Source organism: Megalops cyprinoides, chromosome 6 (assembly GCF_013368585.1).
Source record: "Megalops cyprinoides isolate fMegCyp1 chromosome 6, fMegCyp1.pri, whole genome shotgun sequence".
Taxonomy (NCBI): Eukaryota; Metazoa; Chordata; class Actinopteri; order Elopiformes; family Megalopidae; genus Megalops; species Megalops cyprinoides.
Window position 1 is genome coordinate 16676216 of NC_050588.1, and position 15523 is coordinate 16691738.

The 15523-nt window shown below is 38.9% G+C and overlaps 1 protein-coding gene across 1 annotated transcript; it reads right to left on the bottom strand.

Moving 5' to 3' along the window:
• Positions 1 to 683: 683 nt before the first annotated feature.
• On the bottom strand, positions 684 to 13591 carry LOC118778982 (immunoglobulin-like and fibronectin type III domain-containing protein 1). The gene is made up of 23 exons (XM_036530786.1): positions 13546 to 13591; positions 12808 to 12930; positions 12082 to 12221; positions 11590 to 11689; positions 11440 to 11481; positions 11259 to 11304; positions 10814 to 10997; positions 10436 to 10549; positions 9958 to 10120; positions 8419 to 8691; positions 7875 to 8192; positions 7614 to 7784; positions 7217 to 7341; positions 6907 to 7048; positions 6263 to 6556; positions 5811 to 6110; positions 5114 to 5293; positions 4824 to 4952; positions 3621 to 3929; positions 3229 to 3314; positions 2380 to 2572; positions 1316 to 1612; positions 684 to 1072 (listed from the first exon to the last, which is right to left on the bottom strand). The coding sequence occupies exons 1-23, from the start codon at positions 13589 to 13591 to the stop codon at positions 684 to 686; spliced, it is 4164 nt and encodes a 1387-aa protein (XP_036386679.1).
• Positions 13592 to 15523: the final 1932 nt, after the last annotated feature.

Consider the following 15523-nt stretch of genomic DNA (forward strand, 5'->3'; position numbering starts at 1 on the left):
AAGGTGCATGCAATTAACTAAAAGTTGCAGCAGTCAAAATACATTTATACTGAGCTGTCTCTACATACAAAAAATGAGTGAAATACTCATCATGCCTTTCGTTGTTTCGTTTTAAAATACAGTTTTTACCATTATGTGGTCTCTTTACAGCTGACGAGATAAACAAAAAGAGAAAACAACTCTACACTGGGACAGCTATAACACAAGACTGCATTATTACCTGATATGATGGACTCGTGCAAAGGATTTTGACAAGATCCCCTTGCTTTTCCTACAGTATACCATTATTACCTTTCCATAAAACATCAGCATGGTATATAGAACCCTCAGCAGTACTCCCTAGTCTTTCATATGCATTTTGACATAGGTCTGGTGTCTTGTTCATTTACAAATGTAAATTTTCAATGGAGTTGTCCTTTAAATACAAGCTTTATTATTTATTTGTTACACACAAGCAGAAAAGGAATTCCAAAAAATATTTTACTGAAAAAAATGACATTTGTAAATAATGACAGTCCAGTGTTATCATCTTGACAGTAATATTGTTTTATTCTGAAAACAGATATTTTAGAAATAAGAGAAAGAGAATGTGGGTGAAAGTAATCCCATGGTGCTTACAATTCATTGTACCAGTGCTTAAGGATATAATGACTTGTATTAAGAAAGATGAAACGTCATCATTTTTAAACTGCTGCTGCAGCTGATTCCTCTGAGCTAACGGGAGCTTCGCAGGTTAGAGTGGGACCTCTGACGATGAGGTTGGTGGAGCACTCCGCCCGGCCCAGACGGTTCTCTGCAATAACTTTGTACTCGCCCGTGTCCTTGGGCCCAACCCTGAGGATGAGCATGGAGCAGACGCCACAGGTGTTGGAGATGTAGTAGTTGCTGTTTGTGTTGAGGCTGATGTTGTTTCGATACCATGTGACATGAGGCGCGGGGTCACCCCTCACAGCACAGCTCATGTAGCACTCGTAGCTCTCTGGGGAGGTGTGTGTTTTCAGCGGGACGGTGAACGATGGTGGCGTCTCGAAGCTGCAGCCCTTGGATGTGGGCATAGTCACTGTATACTTCTCTGAATAAAATATTCAAATTTACAAAAATTATTACATTAAAATACTAAATTGAATAAAAGTCCTTCTGTTGAATAGGATAAATGGGATATACGTGTATCCAAATCATATATACACGTGTGTGTGTGTGTGTGTGTGTGTGTATATACAGTATGTGTGTGTTTGGTTTGGTTGTACTGTATGAAAAGATAAATGTATTTTTAGCATGTGAGAATTGTGAGACTATGTTGTCTTGAGTAACAAACCTTTCTTTCTGGTGATTCCCCAGGTTGGTGACTCGGAGGGTTCGGAGGTGCCCATATCATTCTTGGAATACACACGGAAGCGGTATTCCCGTCCGGGCATGATGTTCACTGCAGTAAAGTTGTTATTGAAGAGGCGGTCAGCCACAGTCACCCAGGTCCGTTTGATGGAGTCACGTTTGGACACCGTGTAGTGCAGCCTGTCGTCACGTTTCTCATCTGGAGAGGGCGTCCAGGAGACAGTCACCGTGCCTGGAACATTCTCCTGCAGCTCCACTGGGCCTGGGGGCTTGGGGTCATCTAGAACCAGGTCAGAAACATGGCTATTTGCATCTGCACAGTACGATTTGTCTCAGCTTTCACAGAGAAAATGTAAAGACTGATAGTTCATACAAATGAAATTACACGAACATGCAGCAATTTTTGAATAAATAAATATATGTTAGTCTCTGTAGCTGTCAGGAGTTAACATGCAAGGTATGTTTAAATTGGAAATAATATATCTGAGGGTTTTTTAGTCCCTGCCTTTTTATGTCCAGATTATGGTGCAATATTAGTAATATGAAAAGTCTTTTGGTTAGGGGCTCATGTGTATTTCACACACAGCCAGAATGGTGGCTTTCTGTTTTTTTTTGTATGCCACATTGACATGAGTAGCATCATAAATGTGTCACATATGCTATGCTTAGAAATACATTCAGATTCCAGCTGTCACATGGGCTGGGACAGAAAGGGACAATGGCAGCCTTACAGATCTTTCACAGCCAAATGCTTCTGTTGGTGGCTATTGCATACATAACCCACTCAAGTTTTTTTGTTTTGCACTTAATTTAATTTCTTTTAACTTTTCAAATAAAATACAAAATTCCTTCCATATTTTCAAAAAGTTTTTTCTTTTAATAGAGAAGTATTGTTTTTCATTTATATGAACATATTTCTGGTACAAACAAGAAAAAGAAACTATGACTGATGCTTTTACTGGGCTTCTCAAATGCTTCAGCTCTGTTCATGCCATGCAAACCAGTACCTGGACTGTGTGTTAATGCCTTAAAACAGTTTTGCATTACCTGTGACTCTGATCTCAGTGCTGAATGTTTCCTGGCCAACCAGGTTCTTGACTATTATGGTATAGACACCTGTGTCAGAGCGCTCTGACGTGGCAATCAGGAGCTGTGATCCCCCCTCAGCATTGCTAATGGTTATCCGTTTAGACACAGGCATGCCATCTTTCAGCCATGTGATATCTGGCATAGGGGAAGCCTGCAGACAGTAACAAAATACTGATTTCTCACACAAGGAAAGGTTGCATTGGTATTTTTGGTATATGGGTGTTACCAAGCTGTAATATTTCAGGTTGACAAATGACCAAGATAACAATGAGCCCTTTACTATGTAAGACTTTCAGGATTGGATTTTATACTACATCACATAAGTGTACATGTAATCTTGTAAACATAAAAGTATAAATCAATTACATGAGAGTACAAGGAGGCTACTTTGTTCCATGGCTCCCACTCATGGTTGACTGAAGACATGGCAGCAATCAAACACAGGCCATAGAGCATGCACTAAAAGCCACTGAGCTGTTCAGGAGCCAGAAAACACATTGCAAAATATATTTGTAGCTGCATAATGTTTCCAAAACAACAAAGACTTTTCCATTAAGTACAATTTCCTGTAACCTCCCATTAAGTGAAACAAGCACAACAGGATCATCAGGCACCATTGAGTGCTTTGCTTTGAGGGAGGTGTCCAATCACTTAATACCATTATTATACTTCTACATGCAAACGTTTGCAGTTTTTGAGAAACAACTACTACTGGTTGACTAATGAACAATAAACAATTCATTTTGAAAAGATTCCATTGTTTAAATTAGGTCATTTACAAAGTGTATATTCACACTGACTTCTTACCTCAAAGTTTATATTCACTCGTGCTGAATTTCCTGCTCTGACTACCATGAAACTCTTCATCTTAGCATCTGTGAATCGTGGTCTCACTGGAAAGCAGAAACATAAAATCTAAAAATCCTGCCTGCACCTCGACATTCTAGTGCAGCCTGCATTGCTATGGTTAACTAAAGCATACACACACTTACATCACTAGAACATGGGCAATTTTGTCTTACTGTAGTCACTGTAGTTGATATTTATTGCAGAGGAAATATCTCTTTTGTGATTGTGTGAGTCCATTTTTATAAGTATTAAACAGAATTTTTAATACTTTTTTTCAGACGAGATCTAAATTTCACTCAAGTACGAGGTAAGAAAAATACAAATCAAGTAATTAATTTAACAGAACTCACCTGGGGGAGGCATGGCGATGATGTAGTTGTCAAGGTCTTGGGGCTCCCCCTCTCCTCCTTCATTGGTGGCGATCACCCTCACCCAGTACATAGCCATCGACTTCAGACCCTTTATAGTGTAGCTAGTCATGATGATGGTGTTAGTGTTACAGCGGTGCCACTCTGGGTTCTCTGCTGGCCTGATCTCTATAAAATACCCTTTAGCCTCATCTTGGACACCCTCTTCCTCTTTGGGTTTCGTCCATGCCAGGGACAAGGTGGTGTAGGTTGAGTCTGTCACCTTCAGATCAATTACTTTGCCAGGGGGCTCTGGAAGGACACAGCTGATATTATTGGCTGCTGCATGCTAGTGTGAATGGAGTGCATTTCAAATGCCACAGCAATTCTTAGAAATGTAATATATATACATCAGGGTTTCCGCTAGGATTTTTTACTTGCTGGTCTGGTGTCCGGAAAAAATGTATTTCACCGGACAAATTTGAAACTTACCGGACACGTTTCAATAACAGTCTATGTTACAAACACAAATATAATGTAGACCTAGGTTGATGAAAGAATGACAATGACCTCAAATCAGTTTGACTATTTAATGAACAGTAGTGATTAAGTAAAACCAACGGTAATGATTGAGCAAAACCTCAACATTAGCTGCTAAAATGGAGGCCATTACGAAGCATCTGTAACCTGCAACATCTGTGGCCTGTTTAAAAAAAAAGGCTAGACCTACATGGCATCAAATGTAGCCTGTAGGCTACCAGGTAACATTTTCTTTTCTCCTTTTTTTCATTGCGGCAAAGTCCTCTGCTGCCGACTTGAAGTCAAACGTGTCCAATGTGTCTTTGCAGTTTGCAATGCGCATAAGCCGCATCACTCTCTCCTCCCCCAGACGACTTTGCAGCGCTGTCTTAATTCAATTCGGCAGAGAGAAGCCCCTCTCTGCTGGCACGCTTGACATGAGCAGAACACAAGGAACTTTAGCCAGTGTAGCCCAGTCAAAGTACAGCTTGCTGAATTCATGAATAAGCACTTTGCAAGCCTTCGTTATAGCTTCGTTTTGTATGAGCATTTTTAGCATTTTTTTTATAAATTTTACCAGACAAAAACCAGTAATTACCAGATATATGTATATATATATATATATATATATATATACACACACACACACACACATATAAACAATAAAACATATAAGCTAGAACTTACTTTTGGGGTCTCTAGCAAACACAAAATCCGATGGGGAACTGGGTTCGCCAGCCCCAGAAAAGTTTATTGCCGCCACACGGAATTCATATTCCAACCCCTCAACAACGTCTTTCACTGCATATTTTTTCTCTAAAAGAACAAAGTAAGAATACCATTAGATATTTGCAGTAATCGGCAGAAGTCTTTAGAACATAGAACATTCTGAAGTGAAATAATACTCTGAAAGAAGAAACTACAGTGTCTTTGAACTGCCAGCGTATTTATTGCCATGTTATTTTCAAGGTTCAGACCTTTAATGGGCTCATCCACAGGGTTCACTTGGCTCCAGAGGTTGCTGCCATTCTTGCGTTTCTCCAGGTTGTAGCCCACAATGTTGGTTCCTCCAGTGTTGGCTGGGGCAGCCCATGACAGATTGATGCAGTCCTTGAAAGCACTGACCACTTTGGGTGCAGCAGGAGGACCAGGGTATGCTAAAATATCAGCAGAAATGTGAGAAATTTAGAGAGCAATATTTTCAGGCAAAATAATTTGGATGTGAAATAAATTTAATTTATTTATTTATATTATTTATTTATTTAATGTTCAATTTCTTTGCTTGCATGACTGGCTTAATTACAGTTAAACAAGTATTCCATAGCAGGAATCACAGATACAGGTTTCATTGTACTTTTGTTTAATCAGCCATAATTGTGAAACCCAACATAAACCTGAGTTACTACAAGTTCTTTCTCACTGAGGATCATAACAATTCTGGAGTAGAGGAGAGGGAAATGTTAAGGGGTATAAACTATTGTGAGCAAGCTGGTGACCATGTGTCTTACTATGTAAGAAAGGTTTGCTGACTCCTAGGCTTCCTGGAACCAGGCTAGATCAGTGCAGTTTAACAGCTGGGGCAGGGAGCTCTTCACTTTCATGCTGAGACACTAAGCCAGATGTAAACTAGGGCAGAATTAGAATACTTGAGGATTACTCTGCAGAAACAAACACCTTTAGTGCCAGCCTGGATGTCATCTGTCTCCATCACCTCACTGACACCCTGTGCAGTAATGGCCTTGATGCGGTAGCAGTACTTTCTGCCGTGATCCACGTCTGTGTCCTTGTAACCGGGAGGGTCTCCAGGAATGTCTCCAATTTTCTTCCAGGTGTTACGTCCCACCTGCTGACGCTCCAGGTTGTAGTTTATGACTGGAGAGCCACCGCTGTCCTTTGGGGGCCTCCACTTGAAATCAATACAGTGGGCAGAGCTTTCAATCACATCCACTGGGCCTTGTGGTGGGGTGGGCTTGTCTGCCAGAAATTAGAGATAAAGCTGAAGTACTGCCTTAAATGTTTTTTTTTTTTTTCTTGGAAATGCTAGCAGAAACTATCTTTACATCTATTTGCTTTTTGCATGGATGAACAATAGCATCAATGTATAGCCCTACTCTGGCCCAGCTTACCTAGGACAATGAGTTGGGAGAAGGCCTCAATGGTACCAAACTCATTCTTAATCTTTATCTTGATTTCTCCAGTGCCTCTTCTTTGGCATTTGCTCAGAAGCAGGCGGCTGTGATTGGGCGTTATCTCCAGCTTGACATTGGTGTCATCCAGCAGCTCCTCACCCTCCTTGTACCACTGTACCTTCATTGGATCCCGGCCCACAAAGGGCATCTTAAAAGCAGCTTTTTCACCTGCTTTCACAATGACTGGCTTTGAGAATTCTCCCAGGGCTTCAGGATCAAACCTGGGTGGGTCTAGAATTTACAAGAAATATAACATTTTTTACTGAGGTAAGAATAAATTGTCTGTGTTAAACTGTCAGAGACAAATGAATAAGACATCTGTTCCTTATTAACTTGTAAGACAGTGACTTTCAACATTGAATAACCTCTTCATAGATTACACGATCCTTGCTTATACTGCTGAATTTCAAGCCTGTTGTTGTTGCTGTTTTCAGCTTGTTGATACTGAGAAACATCCTCTCCTTTCAAAGGAGTCACAATTTTGACAACATTATTCTAGACTGTTGTGATATGATGGCTTAGGTCAGTGAACTGTGTAGTCTATGTTATAGTCAAAATGTTCTCATGACAGGTGGTCTCACCTTCCACAACAAGCATTGCTTCTGTTTTACGTCCATCTGCCTCAAAGCGGTATTTTCCAGCATCTTCTTCCTGGCATTTATGTATCTTAAGTTTGTGGTAGGCCCCATCTTTAGATATCACCAGTTCATCTGTGGAGGACAGCTGACCAGGAACATAAAGACAGACTATTGAACATTATAACAGAAATATTGTTTACATCAATATCTTACAACTTGATTTTCATATGGAAAATATCCTTCATGTTGGAAGAGAAATTCACCATTGTCATGAGTGGTGGACGAACAACAAAACATGTTATGTGATTCCCACCTTCTTCCCATCTTTGTACCAGATTCCATCACAATTCTCACTGCTCAGCTTACAGACCATCTCTGCTGAGTTGCCCAGGATAGCTTTGATGTCCTCCAGGCCACTGGTAAAGTGAACTCCAGGATCTAGAGGGTATAGCAATTTCAAAATTTGTATGCCTTAGCACCCATTGCAAATGTATTTCTTCCTGCTTGATTTTTGAAAAATCCACCAGGACCATACTTACTTCCCTCACTACAATTTGAGGTTGTTTGAAATTTTTTGGATTCATTCATGCGTACATTCAAGATCTAATACACCAAAATGGGAATTATGAAAGCTCTACAGATGTATATTCAAATGTAAAAACAATATCTGTGGTAGCTGCAACTGAAGCCCAGTTGTGGAAATGGCATACCTATGATAGTGTCTGGAACCAGTGGACCAGTCCTAATGCGCTTTTTGGTCTGGCCCTCTGTTCCATCTCCAGCAGATACATCTTCATCAAGTCCGTCTTTTACAGGTGAATCTTGAACAGGTGCATCTTTGACAGATACTCCATTAACAGGCACAGCTTCAACAGGTGCATCTTTGACAGGTACACCATTAACAGGAACACTTTCAATAGGTGTACTTTTGACAGGTACGCCATTAACATGAACCCTTTCAACAGGTGTACCTTTGACAGGTACATCATTAACAGGCACATTTCTGCCTGAGCTATCTTGTCCTGATCCCTTGTCAAGTCCAGAGAGTGCCTTGCTACTGTCATTCTTCTTCTCTTTCCCTACAGATCCAGATCCAGTGTCCACAGCCACCTTTTCAGCTGCCTCCTTCTCCTCTTTGGCTTTTTGAATCACCTCCATTCTCTCTTCCCTCTCCTTCTGCAGTTTGGTCTGCTGCTCCTGGGCAATTTTCTGCAGGTCGACTCCTGACCCTCCAGCCTGGGTGGTTTTTCTAGCTTTCTTTTTGCCGTGCAGATTTGGATCATTGTCAGCTTGGAAAGATTAAAGGAAGACAGGATGAACCACCAATTTAGGAGGAAACGATACCAGTGGATTTGCAAAAAATAAGGAATTGTTGATGGAAATGACAGTCATATATGCATGAGTATGTGTACCTATTCTTATGGACAGTTATCGAGTTAACTTAAGTCCAAAACCAAAATGCTTTTTGGGAGACATAACATAAGAAATGGGTGATGACACAAGTCATTGGCTCACCTTCTACTACAAGCCAGGCATTGCAAGACTTGATGCCAGCCACAGCTGCATAGATGCCCTTATCCAACTGCATACAGTCCTTCACCACTAATCTGTGGATGAGCTTGTCCTCAGAAACTATGATGTCATACTTTTCCCCTTGCTCCAGTGGAGCATTTTTACCCATCCATGTAATCTTTGGAAGGGGGTGGGATAAAACACACTCAAAGACAGCATCCTCTCTCTCCATGGCCTTCACTTCCTGAATCTTGACGATAAACTCAACTGTGGGAACTGGAACAAGAGAGAAAGTATTCATTATGTTATTCAGCCATAAAAAGAGAATGGCCAACTGTTGTGCTCTGTTATGACATTATGTTCTTTTTGTTTAAAAATGTGTAAAATGACAGGATATCTAAGATTTACTCTCAACAATAAACCCTAATCTAGCACATAATGTACTGTGATTTAATAGAGGTTCAATTGTGTTTAAATATGAAAACAAATTTATTTAATAATCATATCCTGGACACAAATAAATATACATTAATTTTCCCATCCTGCTTTGAGCCAAGGCTGTAACCATCACTGTCAGTACAACTACAGTACCAATCAAAAGTTTGGACACACCGGACTGAATGCTTGTTTCTTATTATCTTAAAGACATTTGGATGTAACAACTTATGCTTAAATGCTCAAAATTTGTTTCTTAGATTAATATAGCGAATGAAACATTTTATTAAAAAATATTTTGGCTACTTTCAAGAATCTAAAACTTAAGATAGTTTTAACACGGCATCACTGTGGTAGTGCATACTAGATGCGACTTTGTGGAATTCAAATGCTGAAGAACACGCAGCATGGAAGGCATAGGCTTTAACTTTATATAAGGTCCCTCCTGTCTCACGCAAGGTTTGCACAATGATAGAGGGATCTGTCTTTGCAATCAATGAACCTCAAGACTGGGAAAGAGACACTACATGCTGTATACATAAATAGAGGCTGTGCATTTAATTTTAACTGACAGTAAAAAAAATATATATCAAAACAATTGTATTAAAATTCCTCTCCCGGTGTCAGCTTAATGTATTTCAGTATTTACACTGGAATGAAATGAATTGTAAGGGAGGATTTATTAGGCACCACATTTGCCACAACAGCTGCTCTTTGCCATTCTGAATACGTAAGGGATACAGTGACTCATCTGAAAATGTAAGAAGAGCAGCAGAGCACACTGCTCCAGGTCAACATGGGGCAACAGGTGTTCTTCAGCCTAAGCATGTTTCTTTGTAAGGGATTACAAGCAATAAGAATAAAAAACACTTTCACGGGAACATGTTATCCTCACTTCCAGGTGATGAGTGAGAGTCTTTGAACTTTGAACTGTTGCCAGTAATCTGAAGGTGTGGGACTAGAGATCGATCCAGAGGGTGATGTGCTACAGGTACAGGCACTGCTGAGCACTGTGACATTTGGAGGAATGAAATGTTTGGTGTGATCACCACCGATCAATCAATGAGGTGATCACTTGTGATATTAATGGTTCGACGGGGCTCTTACTCTTGAAGTCAGTCGAGAAGACGTTTACACCCTCAACGTCCACCTGGTACATCCCAGCATCTTCTGGTAGCAGATCTTTCACAGTGAACACAAACTTCTTGCCAATTTGTTTTAAGTTGTGCTTCACGTCCACTTCATCACCAAAAGGAACCATGACGCCATCCTGCAGAAACATAAAAAGCACTCAACTATACTGCAATACTGAAAGGTCAATACATAACTAATCCTTTGACAGTGCCTTAAGACATGGTTTTCTCAACAACAATTGAGGGGATAGATATAGCCATAAAGTATTTACCAATAATTATTATTATTATTATTTAAGAATTGTAATTGATTCAATTCAAAGGTGTGTTTAGTAAGTTGAAAGCATTATCTGAAACATGAGGGCAGTCCCTTTCCTTCATTTCTTCAATCTACTGGCACTGCCTGTGAAAACAAACAAAAAAAAAACATTCAGGGTCACACCCTTTCTCACCTTGTAAAGGAAAATCTTACTGTTGGGGTCTTTGAGCTCCATGTCAAATTCAAACTGTGCCAGGCCAATCCCTTTAACTTCTATATGCTTCAGGTTGCTCAGATGTTCAACATACTGAGGAAATAGAGGGAGGAAGAATGAGAAGGAGGAGAGGGTGGGCTATGTGATCATGATAGAAAAGAGGCTAGTAAATATGGAAGTGATATCTTCATGAGCATGTTTATGTGAGGAGTGATGACTCTTGTCTGTTATATGAGGGCAGATATCCGGGTAAAGGAAGAACGGCGCTTTTCTTTGTGAACAGGTTTTCCACAAGTATGGTAATAACTCTGATGATACTTCTATTCTAAAAATGAACACTACTAATGGCGTATATACCAGTGCTTGCTCTTCTTCTCTCTCTTTTTTTATTTCATTCAGTTTCTTGAGCATCCAGCGGAAGTCAGTGATCCCGTACTCAGCACAGATACGTTCATAGTCCTTCTTATCTGCACTCAGCAGCAGCTCCCAGAACTTTTCATCAATTTCTCCTTCCTTCTTTTCTGGTTTCTCACGTTCAACACTAGAAAAGTTATGTAAAAATAAATTCATTAATAAAAGGCTTGATGCTAGTTGTCAATGGATTAACTAATGCTAAAAATGAAGACATTTATACTAGATTATATATACTGTAAAATATATTACAGATTTAGTTGGCATATAATTTTTTATCCAAATCTATGAAAGGATTTCTTAGTTTAAATTTGGTAAGACTAACAACTAGAAGTGGACCTTAAATCATATCTTGAAAATAATCTTCACAGTAAAAAAGATGGCGCCTTACCGTGTCTTGAGCATTTTTTTAAACTGTGTTGCATTCTCTCTTGGGGCTAAAAAGAGGTTTACAGTTACATAATTGTTATACACATCGGTCTCTCTTTAATAGTTCATTTAGTTACACATTAATGGGTCTGTCCTTATACTTCTAATCAATATGTGACATTTATAGGCATCAGTGGACACACCTGTTCTTGACTCCTGTAATGCCTTACTCTTCTTGAATCCAACTGGAAGAGAGTGGCAGTGATTTAGTTGAGCACATGACAGAAAATTATGTACCTCGTATATAGTTACATAGTGGTGGCATAATTAATATGCAAGATTAATCTTCTTACCTTCAATCACATTCAGTGTGCTGGTAACAACAGCCTTTCCAAACTCATTTGTAGCATAGCATTTGTATGTATCTGCATGGTCTGTAGATACATTAGGCATCTGTTGGAGTATTAAAGAGCTGATATTAATTTTCCCATCAACTCTGAAAAACAATGTATTGTAAAGCAATAGTTACCTTGACTTTTTTGACTTTACAGAGATCAGACTCACACTTCATGAGGAAAATAATAAAGACCTAATCTGGCATACTTAAAGCAGCTGAAGATGAAGGTACCCAGAGTCTTATCCAACTTTACAGTCACCTCCCAGTATGTAATGTGTCTGAAAGTGTGAGTGTCAAGTTATGAAGTATGCATGTTTGTGTGTGTGGGCACGTGTGTACGTGCATGTGTATGTGTTTGTGAGCATGAATATTAAATTGAACTGTCAGCTGGTTATATGTGCTGATGAAAATAAACCTACACAAACCTCACTGGAGAAAAGAAATTCACCTGTAACATGTGTTCGCCAGATGCAGGGTCATATGTACATTGGTATTTTTCTGGATCTGTGACATCTCCATTGTTTCTTGCCCATGTTACCGTTGGTGTAGGGTCGCCTGTCACAATTGCTTTGAAGAAGGCAAACTTTCCTATAAAGACATCACATGTAAACATTTGTGAGGTGGTCATGTGAATATCCTCAAAACACCAACATAACAAACATCAAGAACACAAAGAACTTTACATAGAACACAGAACTTTTAATCGTTCACTAATGATCATCACTTCTTATTACCACTGATGTTGAATGTCATACTGGTTGCAGTACATCAAAGTGCTGTATTAATTGTTATAATTGCTGCTTTTGATGAATCATGAAGAAATCTATTATACAGTTATAGGTAGTGATTATGAAGGACTTCATTATCACTACAATGAATTATGGAGGATTATCATGTATGTTTACATAAGGCACCTTAATAAAAATATCTATAATTATTTTGATAGAATGAATTGTTTGGGAAAATGACAAGCATTAACAGAGATACAACAACAAAATTGAATTAATATAGCATTTTTTGCAACCAAGTTTGTCACAAAGTGCTCTACGGAGTTTTTTCAGAGGGGAAAGAGAGAACCAAAAACAATTCATTTTGTAGCAGCAGTCAAGATGCTGTTTGATGACAGTAGAGTTATCATTGGAAAGTGAAGATAATATAGTGAGTTAACACATACCCTCCTGAATAGTTAAGGCGATGGGTTTCCGGATGAAGTCCGGGGTGGTCTTTCCTTCTGGAAGTTCTTCCACATACTGTGTGATCATGACACCAGGAACCTTGGATCGTTTCCTGATGATCACTAGTGTGGCCAGAATTAAATTAGAATTTTGTTTGGTGCATCCATTCCACATCAATGTGTTCAGGTTGAATGTGAGAGCACCATTGGGTATTCCAGCTTTGGACTTTCAGGTCAAAAACACAATGGGAACAGCAGAGACAAGGCCTTGCATGTCTTATGTGTGGAGTAAAGCATGTAGAATACTGCCTGTGCTACAGAGCAAGCCTCAGTCATGTGGACTCATCCCATCAATCAGCTCTGGCTCTCCTTTAAAGGTGGATTTCCTCTAATCAGTTTAGTTAGTCTCCATTGTTTGGAGCTGACAAGCCTTAATGACATTGAATTTCCATTTAAAAACAAAGAATGTCTCTGTTGGGTAAGGTGTCATCTGTAGGATGCTTTCCCTACAGATCTTTAGGCAGGGTCTGCTTAAATTGAACATTTAGGCAACCAGAAGGTGGGCATCCACAATATTTTTCCCTGATCTGACTCCAAAATGCTAAACAAATTGACTGAAAATGACAGTTTGAATTGCATCAAGTGGATTTACTTATTCCTTACACCAGATCACCTCCATAACCTGTATGGCCCCCTCAGAGCCTAAACCTAATATTCCAGGGGAAAACATGAGCTTACCCTGCCCATCGGCAGTGTATTCTGTCACTTTGGTTTTCTTCCACATCCTGGTGTCTTTGCAAACTTCAGAAGGTGCAGAAGGCCTCTTCGTCTGAAAAAGAGGACATGGACATGATGCATTGGTGTGCATACCAATACAGGTCGACTCAAGCTGTCCAACTGTTCCATCCACAATGAAATGAGAAAACTTAAAAAAAAAAAAAATCAAAAATGCTGTATGTAAAATTTGGAGGCACATTTTTTTCTCATCATTACCAATATCTTGTTAACACTTAAATTTAATGTCAGGTCTGTTTAATTTTCATTCTGAGTAGGTTGGAGTGAATCAATGGCTCTGCATTCAGAAATCAGTTTTAACCTGTTAAAATTAAATAAGTTGATGAAACTCAAAATGTATAAAAGCAATGTCTATGTATAAAATTCATGCCAGATATCACAATACTGATTTCATCGGATACACCTTCAAGTGGTTATTATAGATTGGAAGCTAAATTATTGCTTCAACTTGTTTTTTTCATCAGTTCTATACCATTGAATTCCATTCAAGTTAACATCAATTCATCAATTACATGATTTTAATTTGAGTTATCTATAAATGCCTCTAAACCCACACTGCCGCCTACACACATTTTATAGTATATATATTTTCCAAAGATGCCTAAGTTATTACTTTTAAGCAGCATGGACATTTTGATTTTTTCTGTTTAGACCTGCCTCCACCGCTTCAAATACATTTAAAGAAATTAGAAAAATGTGTTTATTGTTCAGTGTTGTTGATGTAAATGAAAAAAGTTAGATAAAGCATGAAGATAATGGATTAAAGTAAACATCGTAATATTAAACCAAAACACTGAAGCTGAAATTGTCAGGCAGCACTGGAGAAGTGCTCCCATTGGGAATCCCAGGTGATATCAGTCAGCTTTTAGCAACAGGGAGAAACTCCATCTGACTGCAGCACAATCTGTCTTACACAACCAGTCAGAGTCAACAGGCGGTGTCATTTATCCACTGGCCTCCACCCCCATCCTCTGGATTGAGGCAATATGTCTGTTACAGGAATCTGATGTTGACACGTTTTGAGTAAACTCTGTTCATGTTGAGGTCTCTACTAAATCGTGGGATTGAAAGACGAAATGACGCGAGTGCGGGTTGGAACTTTGTCAGAAATGGAGAACTTCAGAATAAAGATAGAGAAATGGTCTCACGTGTCAACACCTGCTATGGGGGTGTGTGTCATGCGCAATAAATTCCACAGAGTGTCACTCAGGATCTGCTCAGGGTTACAACGTTATGTACCGTGGCAGATTAAATTAGCTTTTTAAAGATGAAGCAGAAAAGAAACAAAGAAAAGTTCACAAACAAAACACAGCCTATGCATGATGGTGAAAGGGCTGTTGTGTGGTGGCTGTTTTTATGGGAATGAAATGTTCTGGAAAATAAGCAACAATCAGTAAGCTTTCTCCCAGGTATCATATGATGTTCAGTAGATGATACTGTCACTGTTTAGCTTGACTTTTCCTTTTAAAAATGCCAAAGTTTTTCTTATTTGAGTCACAGTTCAGAAGTAAATTTCTCATAGATATTTTAAATTCTTCACATTTCAAATCTATTTTTTAAATAAAGTTTTGTTGAAGTATAAATTACTAGTTTTAAGGTAATTTCAATGAATGCATCAAAAAACAAAGAATGTGTCATAGAGGTAAGCATCCCTTCAAGATTTGGTTCAAATGTTAAAAATTGGGTCATTTTTTTCCAGTTATATTCAGACACAGATTTGAATTTTACAGTGCATATTTGTGTGTAAGTGCATTTCCTCAGCAGTAAATGTATGGCTAAATATTTTCTGTTTTTTAATTATTTCTTTAAAACACAAACTATAGCCTTCATTTAATTTTAGCCCCTCATGTATATATGTGACCTCCAACTCCAACTAAGATATATTAGGATTTTGAAATACATTGCTGTACATCTGAGGTAA

Excerpts from the sequence above, each read along its gene's own strand:
- LOC118778982 (XM_036530786.1), bottom strand. The coding sequence starts at position 13,591 with ATGTGGAAGAAAACCAAAGTGACAGAATACACTGCCGATGGGCAGG. Across the intron at positions 10,121-10,435 it reads GTAAGATTTTCCTTTACAAG|GATGGCGTCATGGTTCCTTT; the intron begins GTGAGAAAGGGT and ends ATGTTTCTGCAG. Across the intron at positions 7,049-7,216 it reads GGTACAAAGATGGGAAGAAG|CTGTCCTCCACAGATGAACT; the intron begins GTGGGAATCACA and ends GTTCCTGGTCAG.